This window comes from Magallana gigas, chromosome 6 (assembly GCF_963853765.1).
Source record: "Magallana gigas chromosome 6, xbMagGiga1.1, whole genome shotgun sequence".
Taxonomy (NCBI): Eukaryota; Metazoa; Mollusca; class Bivalvia; order Ostreida; family Ostreidae; genus Magallana; species Magallana gigas.
This window is the reverse complement of record NC_088858.1, coordinates 39,779,143-39,796,009: the sequence shown is the minus strand read 5'-3', so window position 1 is coordinate 39,796,009 and position 16,867 is coordinate 39,779,143. Positions and strand designations below refer to the sequence as shown.

General features: G+C 31.2%; 1 protein-coding gene across 3 annotated transcripts in view; it reads right to left on the bottom strand.

Annotated features, from left to right (window-relative positions):
- The window catches only part of LOC105345671 (interferon-induced protein 44), a 40,393-nt gene extending 23,644 nt beyond the window's left edge, over window positions 1-16,749 (bottom strand). Inside the window, exons 1-6 of one of the 3 annotated variants that reach the window (XR_010714514.1) lie at window positions 15,430-15,607; window positions 15,064-15,327; window positions 9,381-9,560; window positions 7,739-7,890; window positions 4,837-5,042; window positions 3,420-3,520 (exon numbers count right to left, since the gene is read on the bottom strand). Coding sequence is in view for 1 of the 3 variants with exons in the window: in XM_066086720.1 (XP_065942792.1) it covers window positions 4,837-5,042; window positions 7,739-7,890; window positions 9,381-9,560; window positions 15,064-15,296 (771 nt within the window). In the remaining 2 variants the exon portion in view is untranslated. Of the gene's footprint in view, window positions 1-3,419; window positions 3,521-4,836; window positions 5,043-7,738; window positions 7,891-9,380; window positions 9,561-15,063; window positions 15,328-15,429 lie in introns of all 3 variants that reach the window. The other 2 variants (XM_066086720.1, XM_066086719.1) reach the window with 2 other exon arrangements.
- Between the last annotated feature and the right edge of the window lie 118 nt (window positions 16,750-16,867).

Below are 16,867 nucleotides of genomic sequence, written 5' to 3'. Positions count from 1 at the left end.
TGACTTAAATCTGTTTGTACTTTTTATGTAAAAATGTATTTTATCAAATAATAGTAAGTTATTTTGAAATGTTAGTTTATCACTTCCAAAAAGTATATTCTTAATTGTGATTGGTATGGAATTGTCGTTCATATACTCAAATAGAGATTTTCTTTGGGAGGCATATAATGGACAGTGTAAGAAATAATGTTTAGAGTCTTCCACTTCAAAAATGCACTTCTGACATAATAGAGAAGAAAAGTCAGCATTTAAGTTACTACTGTTATTTCTCAACTGACAATGCCAAATATTTTCTAATCTTTTGCCATGGTTAAATAATTTATGCATATTTAATTTTTTACTGTTAATATTTTTGAGGCTGTTCTTAAGGTAACTCCGTACCTAAAAAATCATGGGTTCAAAGTTAAAAACTTAACTTTTTAAAAACTTACTGGACTTGAATTTCATCAAAAAATAAATAAAATATATGTTTCCATACTTTTTAAGATGTAAGGTATTAAAAACCAAAGGCTGAAATTATAATCTGAAAATCACACTTTTTTGTGTTTAAAAATTAAATATAAGTGGATGGATACTTGTTTGTCTATTTAAATTTTATTGCTTACTATGCCAGAAAACTAAAATTAATTTAAAAAAAAGAAAAAATTGTTTACATTAGAAAAATTATAGCATTTAGATATATCACTTAGAGAAAAGTAGAAAAGAGTTATTTCCCTTTGTCATTATTGAATTATGTAGAATATGAGGATGACAAACGCTTATTAGATATCTCCAAGTAAACAATGATTTGAGTTTTTGATGTGCACCTATGATAACATAGAATTTACTAATCTACTTGCATGAATTTTATTGAATTCATGGTTTATGTAAAATGTATGACGTCACAGGAGGGTAGATTTACTTTAAATGCTTAAACTGTAGTTATATTTTTTGTATTTTTAAGGTAGATTGTTCCACAATATAATTGTAGATGGTATAAAACTATTGAAGTAGGATGTTGTTCTTGCAACAGGAGTGCGATAGATGGAATTGTTACGAAGATTGTAGGTATTATGTGGGGGGAAAATTTACCAACAATATTAGATAAGTATTCAGGGGTATAATTGTTTAATATTTTGAACAATAATATTAATTTATGGTTATTTCTACGTTTCTTAAGTGTTTCCCAGCCTAATTCCTGATATAGGTATTGTTTAGATGAGTTTCGTCTAAGACCAGTAATTATTTGTGCAGCTTCAATCTGTATACTTTCCAATAAATTACTTTGTTCATCTGTACAATTGTCCCAGACTTCATCACCATACTCTAACACAGGGCGAATAAATGCAAAGTAAATTTTAATCAATGATTCCCTATATATTTTATATTTAAGAATACCTAGCATGTTCAATCTTTGGCATGCTTTTTCTTAGATATTTGATATATGATGTGACCATCCCCCATTTGATTGCAAAGTAAGTCCTAAGTGACAATGATTATTTTTTGGGATTATATTGTTTAAAGTGTTACCAAAAGAGACCTGGGGATGGGTTTTTTTCTTTCTGGAAAAGTTAACATTTATTGTTTTGTTTGGATAAAAATCCACCAGCCATTGATTAGACCACTGTTTGATTTTTTCAAGATCAGCTGTTAATGATTTAGATGAATTATTATCATTATCATCAACTACTACAAAAAGTGATGTGTCATCTGCAAAGAGTCTTATTTGGTTGCATATATTTTCAACAATATCATTAATGTAAATCAGAAAGAGGAAGGGTCCTAACACTGACCCCTGGGGTACTCCTGCATTAGTGGATTCAATTCCTGAGGAATAGCCCTCGATGACAACCTTTTGTGTTCTATCAGTAATATAGTTTTCTATCCATCCAAGGATTTCTCCTCTGATTCCATATTTTTGCAATTTATAGATGAGACCTTTATGCCAGACCTTATCAAATGCTTTAGATATGTCACAAAATATGAACATAATATCTTTATCTTTATCAAGGTTAGATATTATAATATTATAAATTTCAGTAAGCTGATTAATAGTGGAATCAGAGGGCTGAAATCCTGATTGGTGTTTAAAAAAAAGATTGTGGTCCTTCATATAATTGTGCAGGTTTTAGAAAAAAAAATCCAGTATTTTGCATAAGGTGCATGTGAGTGCAATTGGTCTGTAGTTTGAGGGGTCCTCTGGGTTACCCCTGTTCTTATATACAGGTGTAATATGTGACAATTTCCATATAAAAGGTAATTATATATATTGAATTACGGATATATTGAAATTATTTACATGGTACCCAGGGCTGCGTTTTACAAAAGAACTTACGACATAGGACCAAATTAATGAATGCTAATCAATCACCAACTATTTAATGATTTATTTTTATGAATGGAAGATATACTTATAGGTAATGAACTATTTGTAAGCAAATAATTTTGTATAAATTTTGTTCTTTATAGATAATTTTATGAGACTGTAAAATTTACGACTTTGTTGTAAATTCTTTGTAAAATGCAGCCCTGAATTTCAACATATCCGGAGTAGGCTGTATTTGGATTAATATTTCATTTTTGTTACTGTAAAGTTTAAGATCCGAAAAAAAATATTAGTGTAAGACAAGCCATTATCCTTCCTTTTCTGGAATACAAATATGTTTCATCTTCAAAATGATTGAAAAATATTACAAATTTAATCATAAACTTGTCTAATGTCTACGTATCAATATGTTACCCAGTGCGTATACGCTAACCGCTTAAAAATAATGTACACTACTATAGCTTTTATTTTTCAAACACATTAAAGAAGAGAATTACGTGCAAACATGCTGGTAAAGAAATTTTACCGCGATAATTTGTGTGTATGTGAAGAGACCTAGACACGATTTGAGAACAACATTTTAATCTCTCATGTTAGAGGATATACAATTGAGTAAAGCTCGAGAAAAAAAAGAAATAGAGTAAACAAGCAAAAAGAAATAGAAGAAAAGATGAATACTATAAGAACAAATGAATATGTAACTAATAATGATGAACTTACTCTTTTGCAAAATGAGTTAGAATCAATCAGAAAAGAACACATGAAAAGTTAAATGGTAAGAGCTCGTGCTAAATGGATTGAAGAGGGCGAAAAGCCTACTAAATATTTCCTTGCACTTGAAAACCGAAATCATATAAAAAAAGCAATATCCAAAATTGCCAAAGACAGTTGAGTTTTAATCACAAATCAACATGAAATACTTAATGAAATTAAATACTTTTCTCAAACCTTATATAGCAATAAAGATAATGACTTTAATGATGTCGATATAGAAGAAATTATAGATAAAAGCTTGGAAAACATACTTGATAGTAATATGCGTGAAAACTAGAAGGGAAAATAACCTACACAGAAGCCTTAAAAGCTCTAAAAAATATAAAAAACGATATATCACCCGGTTCAAATGGCTTTACCGCCAAATTCTTTTAATTTTTCAGGAAAGATATATGCCACTTCTGGTCAATGTCAGCTAATGACGGCTTTGAAAAGGGACTACTATCAACAAATCAAAAACTAGGAATAGTATGTATCTTGCCAAAAGAAGATAAATGTAGAGAATATTTTAAAAAATTGGAGACCAATATAACTGATAAATGTATCTTATAAACTAATATCAGCATGTATCAAAGTATAATGCACTTTTTAATTGTACAAAAGACAGTAAGGTATTATGGTTGGAATATAGGATATTCCATAGAATTCTAGGAACAAACAAATACATGTATTTATTTAATTGCAAAATTACATGCAATAACAAATGCAATCTATGTACAAAAGAACCTGAGTCAATTGAACATTTGTTTTTTATTGTCATAAGAGTAAACAATTATGGGTGCAATTAGAGCATTTTTTGTCATTTTGATATAAACTTCTCATTAAGTTAAGTAATATTTGGCTATACAAGAGAAAAAAAATGATATTGCTAATATATTGATATTATTAACAAAACAATATATTTTTTACAAATCAAGGAAAAGTTTTGATCTGCATATTAGCGAATTATTGAAATCAATATTGGCATATTATTTGGTAGAGAGAAAGTTGTTTGCAGTAAAAATGAGATGTCATGAATTTATTACTAGGTGGAAAACTATTGAGAATCTTATTACAAACATTCATGTTTAATTATTTTTAATCATTACATGCTATAATGGGTATTACACATATATCTATATCAACATGTATTTATGACATGCATTATATAACCCCTTAGTAACCGTGGTAACTGTACATTTAGAATGAGTGTGAGAGTGAAAGTTTGTGATCTGTCTTTTTGGTGTGTTTGTCTTTATATATAGAACTATTGTATTGATTGGTAATAATAGAAATAAAGCATGAAAAAAAAATTTATTTCTAATTTTATGCATGGTTTACATTTGCAATTTGAATGATTGACCAAAATTTGAATGTTAGATACAGAAGTGAGATTTCATTGTTATGTAAACAAAGCTTGAGTCTTATATTCGTTTACAAAAAAGGTAAGGAATTGCCATTTCTTTAACAAAATGCGTCCTGGCAAACAAAACAAACTGATCCAATGTGTTCATAAATAACATTATCAACAGAAAAAGCAACATTTGATTAAGAATTTTGCCAATCAAACACATACATAAACATTAATAGGACTCATGATTTGCTAACAAAACAAAGAATTTTAAATTGTATCTTACATGTAACTCAACATTGACATTCAAATTTTGACGAGGCATTAAAAATACCCACATTAAGGATTTTAAACATAAAAACACGAAAATAAAATTTAAAATTTAGAGTTCAAATCGTGTTAAGTTGAGTTTGATAAACTATCTCACCTGTTTAAGGAAGCGCATTACTGGAACTTCAACGTTTGGATTGCGTCCATTTTCCCTAGGGATTTCATCACAATAACTGGAACATAAAAGGTACCGCATAGCGTTTAGACCTAAGCTGCTTTTGAATTTTTTCTCGAACTCTGGGAAATCTGTGTCATCTTCATCTATTTGGTCAGCATGTGTTAGTACTCCAAACACTGGGATGTCTAAAATATTTAACAATGATAATGATGATAGTAAAAACGTTAGGGTGTTTTGGTTTTTTTTACATGCAGATCCTCTTCTTTCGTCTTATGACTTTTTTTGCAACGATTTTATTTCGCAATTTATTTACAAGCAGCAAACTGAGTTATAGAGAATAATTTTAGCAATCAATAAAACGAAAATAACCTTAAAGCTGATATAAATTCATATATAAATACACATGATTTTATGACTGCACTATTCATACTTCACCGCATTTATGTATTTCATTCACATGAACACGTTACAATAATATTGGATGAAAGTTTTAGTTACGAATTTTGAAAGAAATACGATAAATACTGCATTACCGAAAAGGAATATCGAATGAAAGACTCATTGAAACAGACTAAAATTCACGCAAACATATATTTTTTTTAAATCCTCGAACATTGAAGAACGTTTTCCTGTGTTTACAGAAGAAACATCTTCGTACATGAGCAAACCAAATATTGTAGTAGATCGGTTTTTTCTTGAACTTTTTATCGCTTATTTACTATTTTTATTGTATTACGATCGGAGTCTAAAGTATAACGAATACATTTATATGCACTCTGTCTGAACGACACCCGACATATTCGAAAAAAGACACTAGTAGTCTGTGAAAGATAATTCTGTCAATTTGGCAATTATACCTTTTAAATAATACTCTTTATAATTTTTAATTAATTGTAGTTTCTTTTATTTCATTTTATTTTTCAAACATACAACTAAAAAAGTATAGTTCATGCATTTAGAAGTTTGTACAATCTGAATGCCTCAATTTGAAAGACATCGATCGTAACTTTCTCGGCCGGTTTGCACTTGAGGAAATCACCCCTGCGAATGTTATTGTCATTTAAATTTTAGACCACGTGATTTTATTTGACCCTCTCAGTTTCGCAGTAAAAATCATGTCTCGCGTTTATAGTCTATTTCATAGAATCTAGGTACTTGTAATCAAATATAAAATCTAGACGTTTATTGATTTTAAACTTTATCTTCATTAATTGGTGGATAAAATGTGTTCTAGAAACAAATGCGATAATACAAAAAACAGTTTTTGTCTGCTATTGCAACAGTCAACATGCTTGTAGAGTTCCCCCTGAGGATTAATTTTCGATCCGCGCCTGACCTAGTAAAAGCATCAATAGTGAAACAGATTATACTATTTTATGCAGAATGTTCCTTGAAAATGGCTCTATAAACTAAGTTTTTATGCAAAACAGACACTCATTATTTTTCTAAAAACATGGTACATGTATTGCACACAACAAGCATCAAATATGGCTATGATTTTTTTAAACAACCGAATGTTTATATTTTCAACCACTCTACGCGTGGCTGAACACGAACGATAACTCTGTTCTGAATATAATCGTTTAATTTAAATAACCGCTAGATGGTGAAAAAAACCATACATCTTAAAAGATTTTCGTGTTTTAACATAAATCAAAGTAGGATATGATACAAAAAACGACCTGAACTTACGTATTTTGAGAATATTATCCGAACACATATACTTCCGCTCGAAATTTCACAGGAACTGAACAAATCTCGGTGAAGTCTCGTGAACCTTCATTCGAGCACCTCTGGATTTATTATATACTTAGCATCGATCACAGAATAAAGCTCTGCCATTCAGTCCACTGAATGATAACTGAATGGTCTGGAAAGGTGACTGAATGGCACAAATATGCCATTCAGGTATTTTTCAGTTACCTTTCAGTCACCTTTCAATTGACTGAATGGCAGAGATTCATCCTGTGGATAAAGAAAACATTCCGAACACATTCGTAGGGGTGGAAATGATATGGCGACGTAATGCTTTAATGAATTAAAATGGTCAGCTTTAAAGTCAAAAGTTTTATTTTTTCGTTTTATGTGTTTGCAGTGATTCAATAAGGCATTTCTGATAGTCAAAAAAAATATGAGTGTCAGTCATCGAGTCAAAAGCGAGATACACAGCTCACAATTCTTTGTTATGTAGATAAATTCGGGTCAGGTTTTTGTTTACATTTCAAATGTTGAAAAGAAAAATCTAGATTTATACCTAAAATGAATGTTACAAACGCCATGAACTGATTATTTATGTTCAAAACGAATAAACAGATAGGAAAATCAGCTAGAAAAAGAATTTTCACTGGTATATTAAATCAATGTATACAAAAGCAACGAGCTTTGTTTACATAACAAAGAATTGTGTCTTATAGCTAAAACGACCGATACTCATACTTTGGTTGGTCGTTAGAAATGCATAACTAAAGCAAAGATGAAAATAAAAAGTAAAAAAAAAAAAATTTGACCAAAAGCGTGACCATGCCCCTGTAAACAGGTACAAGAAACATTTCAAGGACTGATATTTATAAGAATTAGGTTTTATTTCTAATCTTGCACTAATTTTTCAAACATAAATAGACATTGGCTAACAGGTTTCAACAATCTTACATTGGTATTTTCTAAAAAGCACTTTCAGGAAATCTGAACATATGAAAAGATTGTTTGCTGTATATATAAGAGCTTTAAAAGGAGATGATTCTACACAACTTCAATCGTTTTAGAATACTGTTCCTTCAGTTTCAAATGAAATAATGGATTAATCAATTGACTTGGTACATATAATACACATGCCTTCCTTTAACACGCACACACAATAAAAAAGAACATGAACTGTCCTTACCTCTTCTTCCATCCATTGCTTGTGATCTAACTGCCTTTATGAGCTCAGTCGGGCATTCTCTTGATTTTGCAGAAGCAACAAAAATAATTCTGTCAACCTTTGAGTGGTTCTCGTCATTGTAGGTGAGCTGTTGCAACTCCTCCAGTACGTTTCTATATTTTTAAAAAATAGTCCTGATTTTAGATTTGATAATCTTAACGTCGATTCCATAAAGCCTTTATATTTATACTTTACAGAAAAAATTGAATACTAGTACATGTAAAAGTGAACTTCATTTGGGGTATTTCGAATCATATCGCGTTACATGTGTCTTGGAAATTTGAAGTGTCGCTATGCAAAATACTGAACACCAACAAATAAAACATCCCTTCAGTCATCATCAGCAATACACATTTATACGTTATCTTTATACATAATTTAAAAATAAAATATTAAGGAAATATTTTGTTATTTTGTTGATGTCCTCGCTAACCTCAAATGAGTCAATCTGCATTTCGAAAACGCTGTTCAATATTATTTCACTTATGTTGTAACGTAAATAATCGAAGAAAATTGTCAAACTGAATGTTGATAAATCGACAATTTTATTCAATTTATTTTTCACATGCGTGTTATATATTTTGCAAACAAAATATAATTTAAAGTGATTTGGAATACCCCAAATGACTGTTATTCACTCTGTTTTGAGTAACTCTTTAGTATCAGATGAGTACAGTTTTTTACTTTGTGCGGGATAAGGTGTTTTATACCCTAAAATTCAAAGTTATGAATAGAGCTTTAAAGATTTGCTAACAGATAGGTTAATTAATATCTAATTCAGGTTTTTAAAGATAAATTGTCTAATCGATGTTATAATAGAAATATGATTTGTTGATAATGAGCTAATATCACAAAAAGTACGTATTTTAGCCAAAAATGGGAGATTTTCTATCAGTTTCATGAATAGGGAACATCGAGCGCATGTTTGCTTCAACACCAATTTTTAATATGACATGCAAAACAATATGAACAATTATATATGTAAAAATAGTTTTGGAGCAACATTGCGCTCTATACTTCCTACTCTTGTGTATAAGAAAAAAACTGATGAAGTTTTCATGCTTTTGAGAAAATGCAAGAAATGTCCCATTTACGTGAGGTCATAGAAACACGAGGAATGATCGATGTTGAAAACCTTTAGATTTAGTAACAAGCATATTAAGTTAATTTTTTATCAAAATATCTTTATGATATGATGATTTAAAAAATAAGGGGGCAGAAATTGGACTATATAGTTCTTTGTGTTTCCTTTTATTGTCTAAATTGACAGGAAGTATCTGAATAAGGTAATGTCATCATATCAATTTTCATTTCTTTAATGGAATCAAACGTTCTAAGCCTTCCATTTATATACTTATTAAGTTTAACTTCGTCCGATATATTTCTAAAATATAAAATACATCTATACCTTTCTTTACTTATACAGAAGAAACATAATGCATGTATATGGAACTTTTGTAAGTGGTCTTAAATTTCAAATCACAAAAATTTCATTAGACATATGTTTTGTATAATCTTTATGTAGTTTATATGCTAAACAAACTGATTTTTTTCCTCTTGATATAAAAATTGATATTTTATAGTGTTTCGTGTCAATACCTACCTTTGGTTCTGGTTTCCTTTACTCAATTTGGTTTGGTCTTTGAGACATCCATTGAAAATCAAGTCCAGTGTCTTTTTGACTACGTCGTCCCCCGCGTTCTGAAACCCCATCATATCCACTAAAGTCGGATATTGGTATATAAGACATTGGTCTTCAGTTACGTATTTCTCTTTGGGGTATCTGTATAATTGAAGGTGTACATGTCATCTCAAAGTTTCAAAATTAGGGCAAGTAATGGCAGTCGCTCAGAATATTATCTATAGAAATGTAAGCATGTTATTTTTTTATTTTTTTGACAATGACTCTGTTATTTATCTCCTGCACGAAAACAACCAAGACTTAAAATGGTTTTATAACTGTTTCCTTTTTTTTTTTAAATATTCGAATGGGATGAGTAACAGTACGTTAAACACCTTAAGGTACTTCACTACACAAAGACTTATACTTTTTAAGACACTACGTCACAAGATGGCGATTTAAATGTTTTGTTAAACTGTTTATATCGTTCGGTTGGGTTATATTTCGTCGTATCTCAGTGGTTAAAGTATTGGGCTTCTGAACCGCAGATCATGAGTTTGAATCCGCCTTGAGCTTTTGTTCATGTTTACTGAATTAAATTGTTCACCCAAAGTTGCACATTTTTTACCTATTTGACTTAAATACTTCTTATCCCTTATGATTTCTATCATAATCAAGTAATATTCTGCTGATTTGAGAAAATATTTCAAGGTGTAGTGAGCCACCTTAAAGCTGAACACCGCTCGTAAATAGAGACCATCACACAGATACCTGCAGGCATGTTCACGAAACTTTCCTAAGGTAGCAAGGGACAGTTTCGAATAAAGTACCGTCAATTTTTTTGTAAAATTGAGAGTTGCTGTACTTGAAGGCTTATGAGTGTTGCTAAAATTCATGAAATGATCTTTAATGATTATCATTAGTTAGAGGGGTGTCTCTTGTTGAAATTGATATGCAATATGTAGGCCCCTTATGTTAGGTACATGAGAATCAGAAGTAAAATGCGAAACCTGCGGCTATGACTGTTGTGCTGAGTTTTACACAGTGAAATTGCAAGTTACAGACGGGAGGTAAAATAACACGAAAAGTAGGTGGATGGGACATTGAAAACTATACACCGGTAAGTTTGTGACATGTGATAGTGCAACATGCACGCGGTTCGGAAGGTCAACCCTCTGCCGGGAATTAGCTTGGGGAGGTCTAAAAAGCTGAAAAATCATGGAAAATTAGCAAAATATGAAAGGGTCAAAAACTCATAAAAACCAGTATGTAGAGAATTGTACAGGTTTTGATTAGTAATTTTCTTCAGAAATTGGTGATTGGCCTTATACAGAGTGAATTAAAGGTATTTGTGCTGAATGGGAACTGAGGAAATTCTAGTTACAGAGTTCCGAAGACATGCATCCCTTGGCTACAATGAATTGTATAAAAAAAAAACTGTCCCATGCCACCTTCAAGACTACATGGTATTTTCATATTTCTCCTTTAAGTGTAATTTTGAGTGGATTTTGTACCATAAGTAATACATTTTGTGAAAATGGATGATTTTCTTGGCTATAGATGTCATGACATGATTTATAAGCTAAAATATTCAAGGGGAGTAACTCCCTCTTAAATGTGTAGAATGACCACCACTAGAGTAAATTGGCTTAGAGAGTAGGCATTTCCTATCCTGATGACAATTAATAGGCTTAAGTTAATTACTGAGATAAGAATAAATACTTTAAAACAGTTTTTATCAATTAAATCATTAAATTTATGAATTTGCAGCCATTTTGCTGTCTGATTTTATGAAATAACATTAATCCACCTGATTTAGCCTATATCACCCAATTTTTTTAAAACAGCATATTTTTATTTCAAATGAACTTTACATGTCGACAAATGCAGTTATCAAAGTATACAATATGTCAAAAAACTCAAGATTTTGCTCCTTCCTATCAAAAAATGGTATTTTAGATGTATTTACAGAATTGAAAAAGCCACCCCTTCTTTCCAATGGACTCCAATACCATTACATGTAGGATATGTAACTGTACATTTGACCTTGAAATAACATCTGCTATGATAATTACTCTTGAAATGAACAAAAAACAACATATTTTTACCCTTTTATTGTATATATGCATCAAAAATGTAGAAAAACATGTAAAATTTGAACATTTTTCATGGAATTCTCATCTGTCCCCAGGTACCCGGGTGTGTTTGAATTTCATTTTAATTAAACGCACACATCACACTTGTAGGTCTTACTAATTTAGCAAAGTTAAAAGGAGACTAGAAACCAGACTATATAAGATATCCACTAAATATGATTATAGGCTTAGTTTTTCATGAAAACAAGAAATCACATGTAGGGCGACATGACTTTTTGTGAATAAAAATGCTACAAATCATCCATTTACCAAAAAAGATCAATTTTAAATATCAGTGATGGTTGTTTTCAATTATGTGTAAGAAATGACTCAAGGAAACTGCCACAAGTTTCATAATATTAGGTTAAAGTGTTCAAACTAATGCTTCACGTGAAAATCAAAAGATAGGGGGAGGGTATACATGTAAAGGGATTTCTAAGTGATGTGATGCTTTTACCATGATAATATTAAGCAGATGTATGTAGTATTGAATAAGGTTTCTTATTTAAGGAGGTTGAACAACAGTTGACCTCTAAAAGATTAGGTAGAGATGCTTTATTTATGGAGAGCCCTGTGAATCTGTGTTAAATAGAGGAAAGTGGAAATGGTGGGTTCACTTAAATGGCCATATTTTTCTTAAACCTCAATGGAATTGGCAAAATGTGGTGTACTTTTTTTCAGAATAGCATAAGCTTTTTCATTTTAAGGCAAGATGACTTTTCAGAGAATGTTAGTGTATGTTAAAGGGACTTGGACACGATTTGACTTAATGTTTTCAAATTTTCTTTTTCCATTTTCAATGTTTATACAGATAGATATAGAAGTTTATAATGCTATGTAAAAATTTGAAACACAAATGTCAAGTTATAAGCAAGATACAGAGTTCATAATTCTTTGTTTTGTAAACAAAGCTCGAATATTCTCATTTTTACATCTTCATTGTATTGGTGTAAATTTCAATCAAATGTAACTTTCTTTTGTTGACAATAGTATTTAAGAAGATATTGAATTAGTTTTAATTGTTTTTTACATGTTATTTTGTCTAAGAAATGGTAATTTTCTATATTACATTTTTGTAAACAACTATAAGACTCGAGGTTTGTTTACATAACTATCAATTCTTACCTCTGTATCTCACTTATAACTTGACTTTAACATCTAATATATTGGTCAATCATTTAAAATGCACCAATAAAGTATTTTATACATAAAAAATAAAAATAAAATTTTTGATCTCAAATCGTGTCCAAGTCCAAGTCCCTTTAAAGGTAGCAAGGGACAGTTTCGAATAAAGTACCGTCAATATTTTTGTAAAATTGAGAGTTGCTGTACTTGAAGGCTTATGAGTGTTGCTAAAATTCATGAAATGATCTTTAATGATTATCATTAGTTAGAGGGGTGTCTCTTGTTGAAATTGACATGCATCCCTTGGCTACAATGAATTGTATCAAAAAAACTGTCCCCTGCCACCTAAGATATGACCTAAGTGTGTTCCTAAGATATGATTTAGGAAAAAAGTTAGGAACATCCTAAGATCAACTTAGGACACGTCTTAAGATGTAGCTCGACGGTAACTTAGGAACATCTTAAGTTAGGATATCCTAACCTTCTACAACCATTCTTATTTTTCACATTTATTCATTCAGATCGAATTTGAGAGACTTGTGTAGGGATGAATCATTAAAACATTAAACAACAGAAAATTGTACGTCTCGGTAGTTAACACAATAGGCCTAAAACCAGTAATTTTTATGTATACATTGTAAAAATTTACATTTACCTAAATATATATCAGTGACCAATAACAATTTTGTTTGTTTTGGTTTTTTTTTAATGAAACACCCCCCCCCCCCCTAAAAAAAAATATTGAAATAAAAAATATCAAACGCCCCCAAAAATTCAAATAACTGTTCTTTTTTTAAAATGAAAATATCTATCAGGACAGAATTGGCTTACAAGCAGATAATTATGTAAACAACACGTGTGTATTGTCATTAGATAATTAACATTTGAGAATCTTGCGTTCAAGTATATGTAATATACATAAACACGCGATTTTCATAGAATTTGAAACGTTACATGAGGAAACACATGTACTCTTACAAACACAGCCAATTTCCCTTTAATCTGCAATATATACATGTAGAATACACGAACATGTTAAATAAGAAATAAGTTGTAATATATCTTGAAAATATATAAATACATTTCATTCAACATTACAAATATATTAATACAGTTCATTCAACATTACAATTTTAAAGATTGTTTTTTTTTTTTTCAGAATAAAGTGATAAAAATTAGGAATGATCACGCATGGCTTATATAACCCAATGTAAATTTACTTATTAGCAAGAGCATTTAAATAACTGTTATCAAAAATTATTAAAATCAAAACAATGAATGTAACGCATTAAGTGTACAGTGTAGATAAAAAAAAATAAGTGAATAATTTTCATTCGTCAAACAGAGATAGTATTTGCAAAAAAAAATTCTTAAAAATTTGTCAGCTCCCAGGCAGGCATGTAGTAACGGGGAGGTGGTGAGAGTTCGGGGTCCCCCTCCACGTCATTTTGTTAAAATGAACATACTTGATAGAATAAATGACTACCCCCCACCAACCCCCCCCCCCCACCCCCGGATTAGGAATTTGATGTTTGTCGAAAATGCTGGAACTGTGGAAAATATTGCTTTATTATACCGGTCTTAAGAAAAGTCTTTACAACATCCCAATGTCCCCAAAAACGTGCTTTTATAGCTTTAGGATGGTCTTAGGACAAGGTAGGTGTTGTCCTAAAGTTAGGACAAAGTTATGGCGGTTCCTAAATTTAGGAGAGCTTCGAGAAACAGGCTTTAGACTAAGACGTATCCTAAGATGTACTTGGGACGCACCATGGTCCTAAGACAGCTTCGTGAACATGCCTGCTGGTATATAAACCCTTGGATTCCTTTACACCCGACTGCACACCTGAAACTCGTGCCTGACGTGTAGTATTCCTTTCTTTCGATTTTATGCATTTATTTCTTATTCTATGTGCATATTCTTTTTCTAAATAATGCATTGACCAATTTATTTGATGTTTTTATTCTCCTGGCTTGAAAAAAGTACGTAAAACTTGATAATTTCATCGCGACCCAGTAACACGGCGAGTCAAGATGTGCGTCCACACAGGTGAGACCTCTACAGCGAAGTACTTTGAACTGTTTAGATGTCTGTGCCTTATATAAGGGTTGTAGGGACATCAGTGATGAAAGAGAAATACGGCGGACAGTGCATATCTATGAGCAGTGTTCAGCTTTAATATTGATTGAGATGTTACGTAGACGGTAGATCTTCTGACTTTGACGCATTTCTCTATATTTAGTCACGTATTAGCTTTTTGTTTTCAGATAAATATATTGTTGTTATAAAAAGTAATCTAATATATTGATCTGTTATCAACGAAACTCTACAGTAGATGTTTATATTTAGAACAACCTCTTTTTCATTCAATGTAAATGAAACTATAAATTAAAGTTAACGATCTCACCTGGTCAGTCTACGGGTCACGTGCTCCCCTTCCTCTTCGAAGTTCCCAACAAGCGCACGTTCATGGTATTCACCACTGAACACCGCCATGACCGTATTTATAAATGACGACTTTCCGCAGCCATGCTGACCAATAACAGCTATTGTAAGGGTCTTATTCTGTCGCTTTTGGACTGTGTCTTGGAGCAGTTTTATTTGTAATTCTAAATCTGATTCCGAGTATTCCGTATTCATTTTGTCCACTTGAAAATATCAAGTTTGGTACCTCGCATAACAAGAAATTAGCTTTTATTATAATTACAAGTTACAGTGACAGTTAAATACACTTTAACAAACATCAAAATTAAAATCCATAAAATTTACTTACACCGACTGAAACGCCAACTTTAAGTCCTGAATATGTTCTAGTTTGCCCTTAGCTATCGTTATCTACAAATGCATTACTTTCTGGAAAATTGCGCACTTTCGGTTTGTTTCCTTAGAAAAAACGGGAAATGACGTATTTGTTGGGTCAACTCTACATGAAAATTGGAAACCAAATATTAAAAATACTTTATTTGAATTCTATTATCAATATTTCAAAAATACTTATATCACAGAAGCGGATCCCGCAATATGGAAAGGGGGGTCCAATCAATAAAAAACACTGTGTAAAATTCAGTATTCAGTAAAACACCAAAGACTTTTAAACGTAATGCGTAAAGTTTAACAAACACTATCGATTTTAACATCAGATTGCACAGCTTTAACTGTTTAAGGCAAGTCCTGTCATCTTTAATTTATCTACTATTGAGCGTTCATAAATACCGAATATAGTCACAGACCTTTGATGAAAAAATTGGATTGAACTTTCCAGAACGGGGTAACTAAGGACGCGGTATGACAGGACGAGTTCATCATGTTTCGCAGACAGATACCGTCGATCGGCAATTTATGGTTATTTGAAAAAAATAAAAACTTTTAAAAATGGATAAGTTTTATTCAATTTTAGTCTTGATGAAAAAAACCTTTCCAGAACGGGTGCATTATATCTGAAAATTTTGGTTTTAAAATATGCAAATAGATATGCTTTTTCTCGCGTATGTTTATCTTATACATCTTTTTTAAAATGAAAGACAACCTTATACATTAAACTGAACATATTGTGTTCTACGTCTATAGTAATAAATGATGTATGCATAAAGCGGGGAAGTTGAATTTAAGGAGAGGAGGGGGCTCCCCAATTTTTTTTTTTCAAAACAGCCTTTTATCTGAAATTCTTATTTGGAACAGTGATAAAAGTGATAGTGAAATTTTACCAAAAGAACAAAAAGAATATAGAAATTTAGAATAACTTAGATGATATCCTACGCAAGCGCGGAAATAATTGCAACTTTATACAATAATATGCGACAATGCTTCATGTGTATACACAAAATCCTTTAAGTTGCAGCTGACTGGAATTTTTTTTTACAAACTTTATTTCATTGCAGATTAGGTAGTTGGTGTATAGTGCGTCGTATCTCTTTTCTAAATTTTGTTCTTTAGGTTTAATCTTCATTTAAATTGTATTACTCTCCCAAATAAAAATTTCAAAAAAATACTGTGACAACACCGTCCCCAATGCAATTTTCCGGGTTTTTTTTACATACACCATTTATTCACACAGACGCAGACTGTTCACACATTAATGCATAAGGTTTCCTACAAATCGGTGGATGAAGATGCTTTAGGAGCGGAGTGGATAGTAAACCCTTGGCTAGCGGATAGGCTTAGGTAGAATTCAGTTATAGTTTACTGACATACCATCACAAGTGTTGAAATAG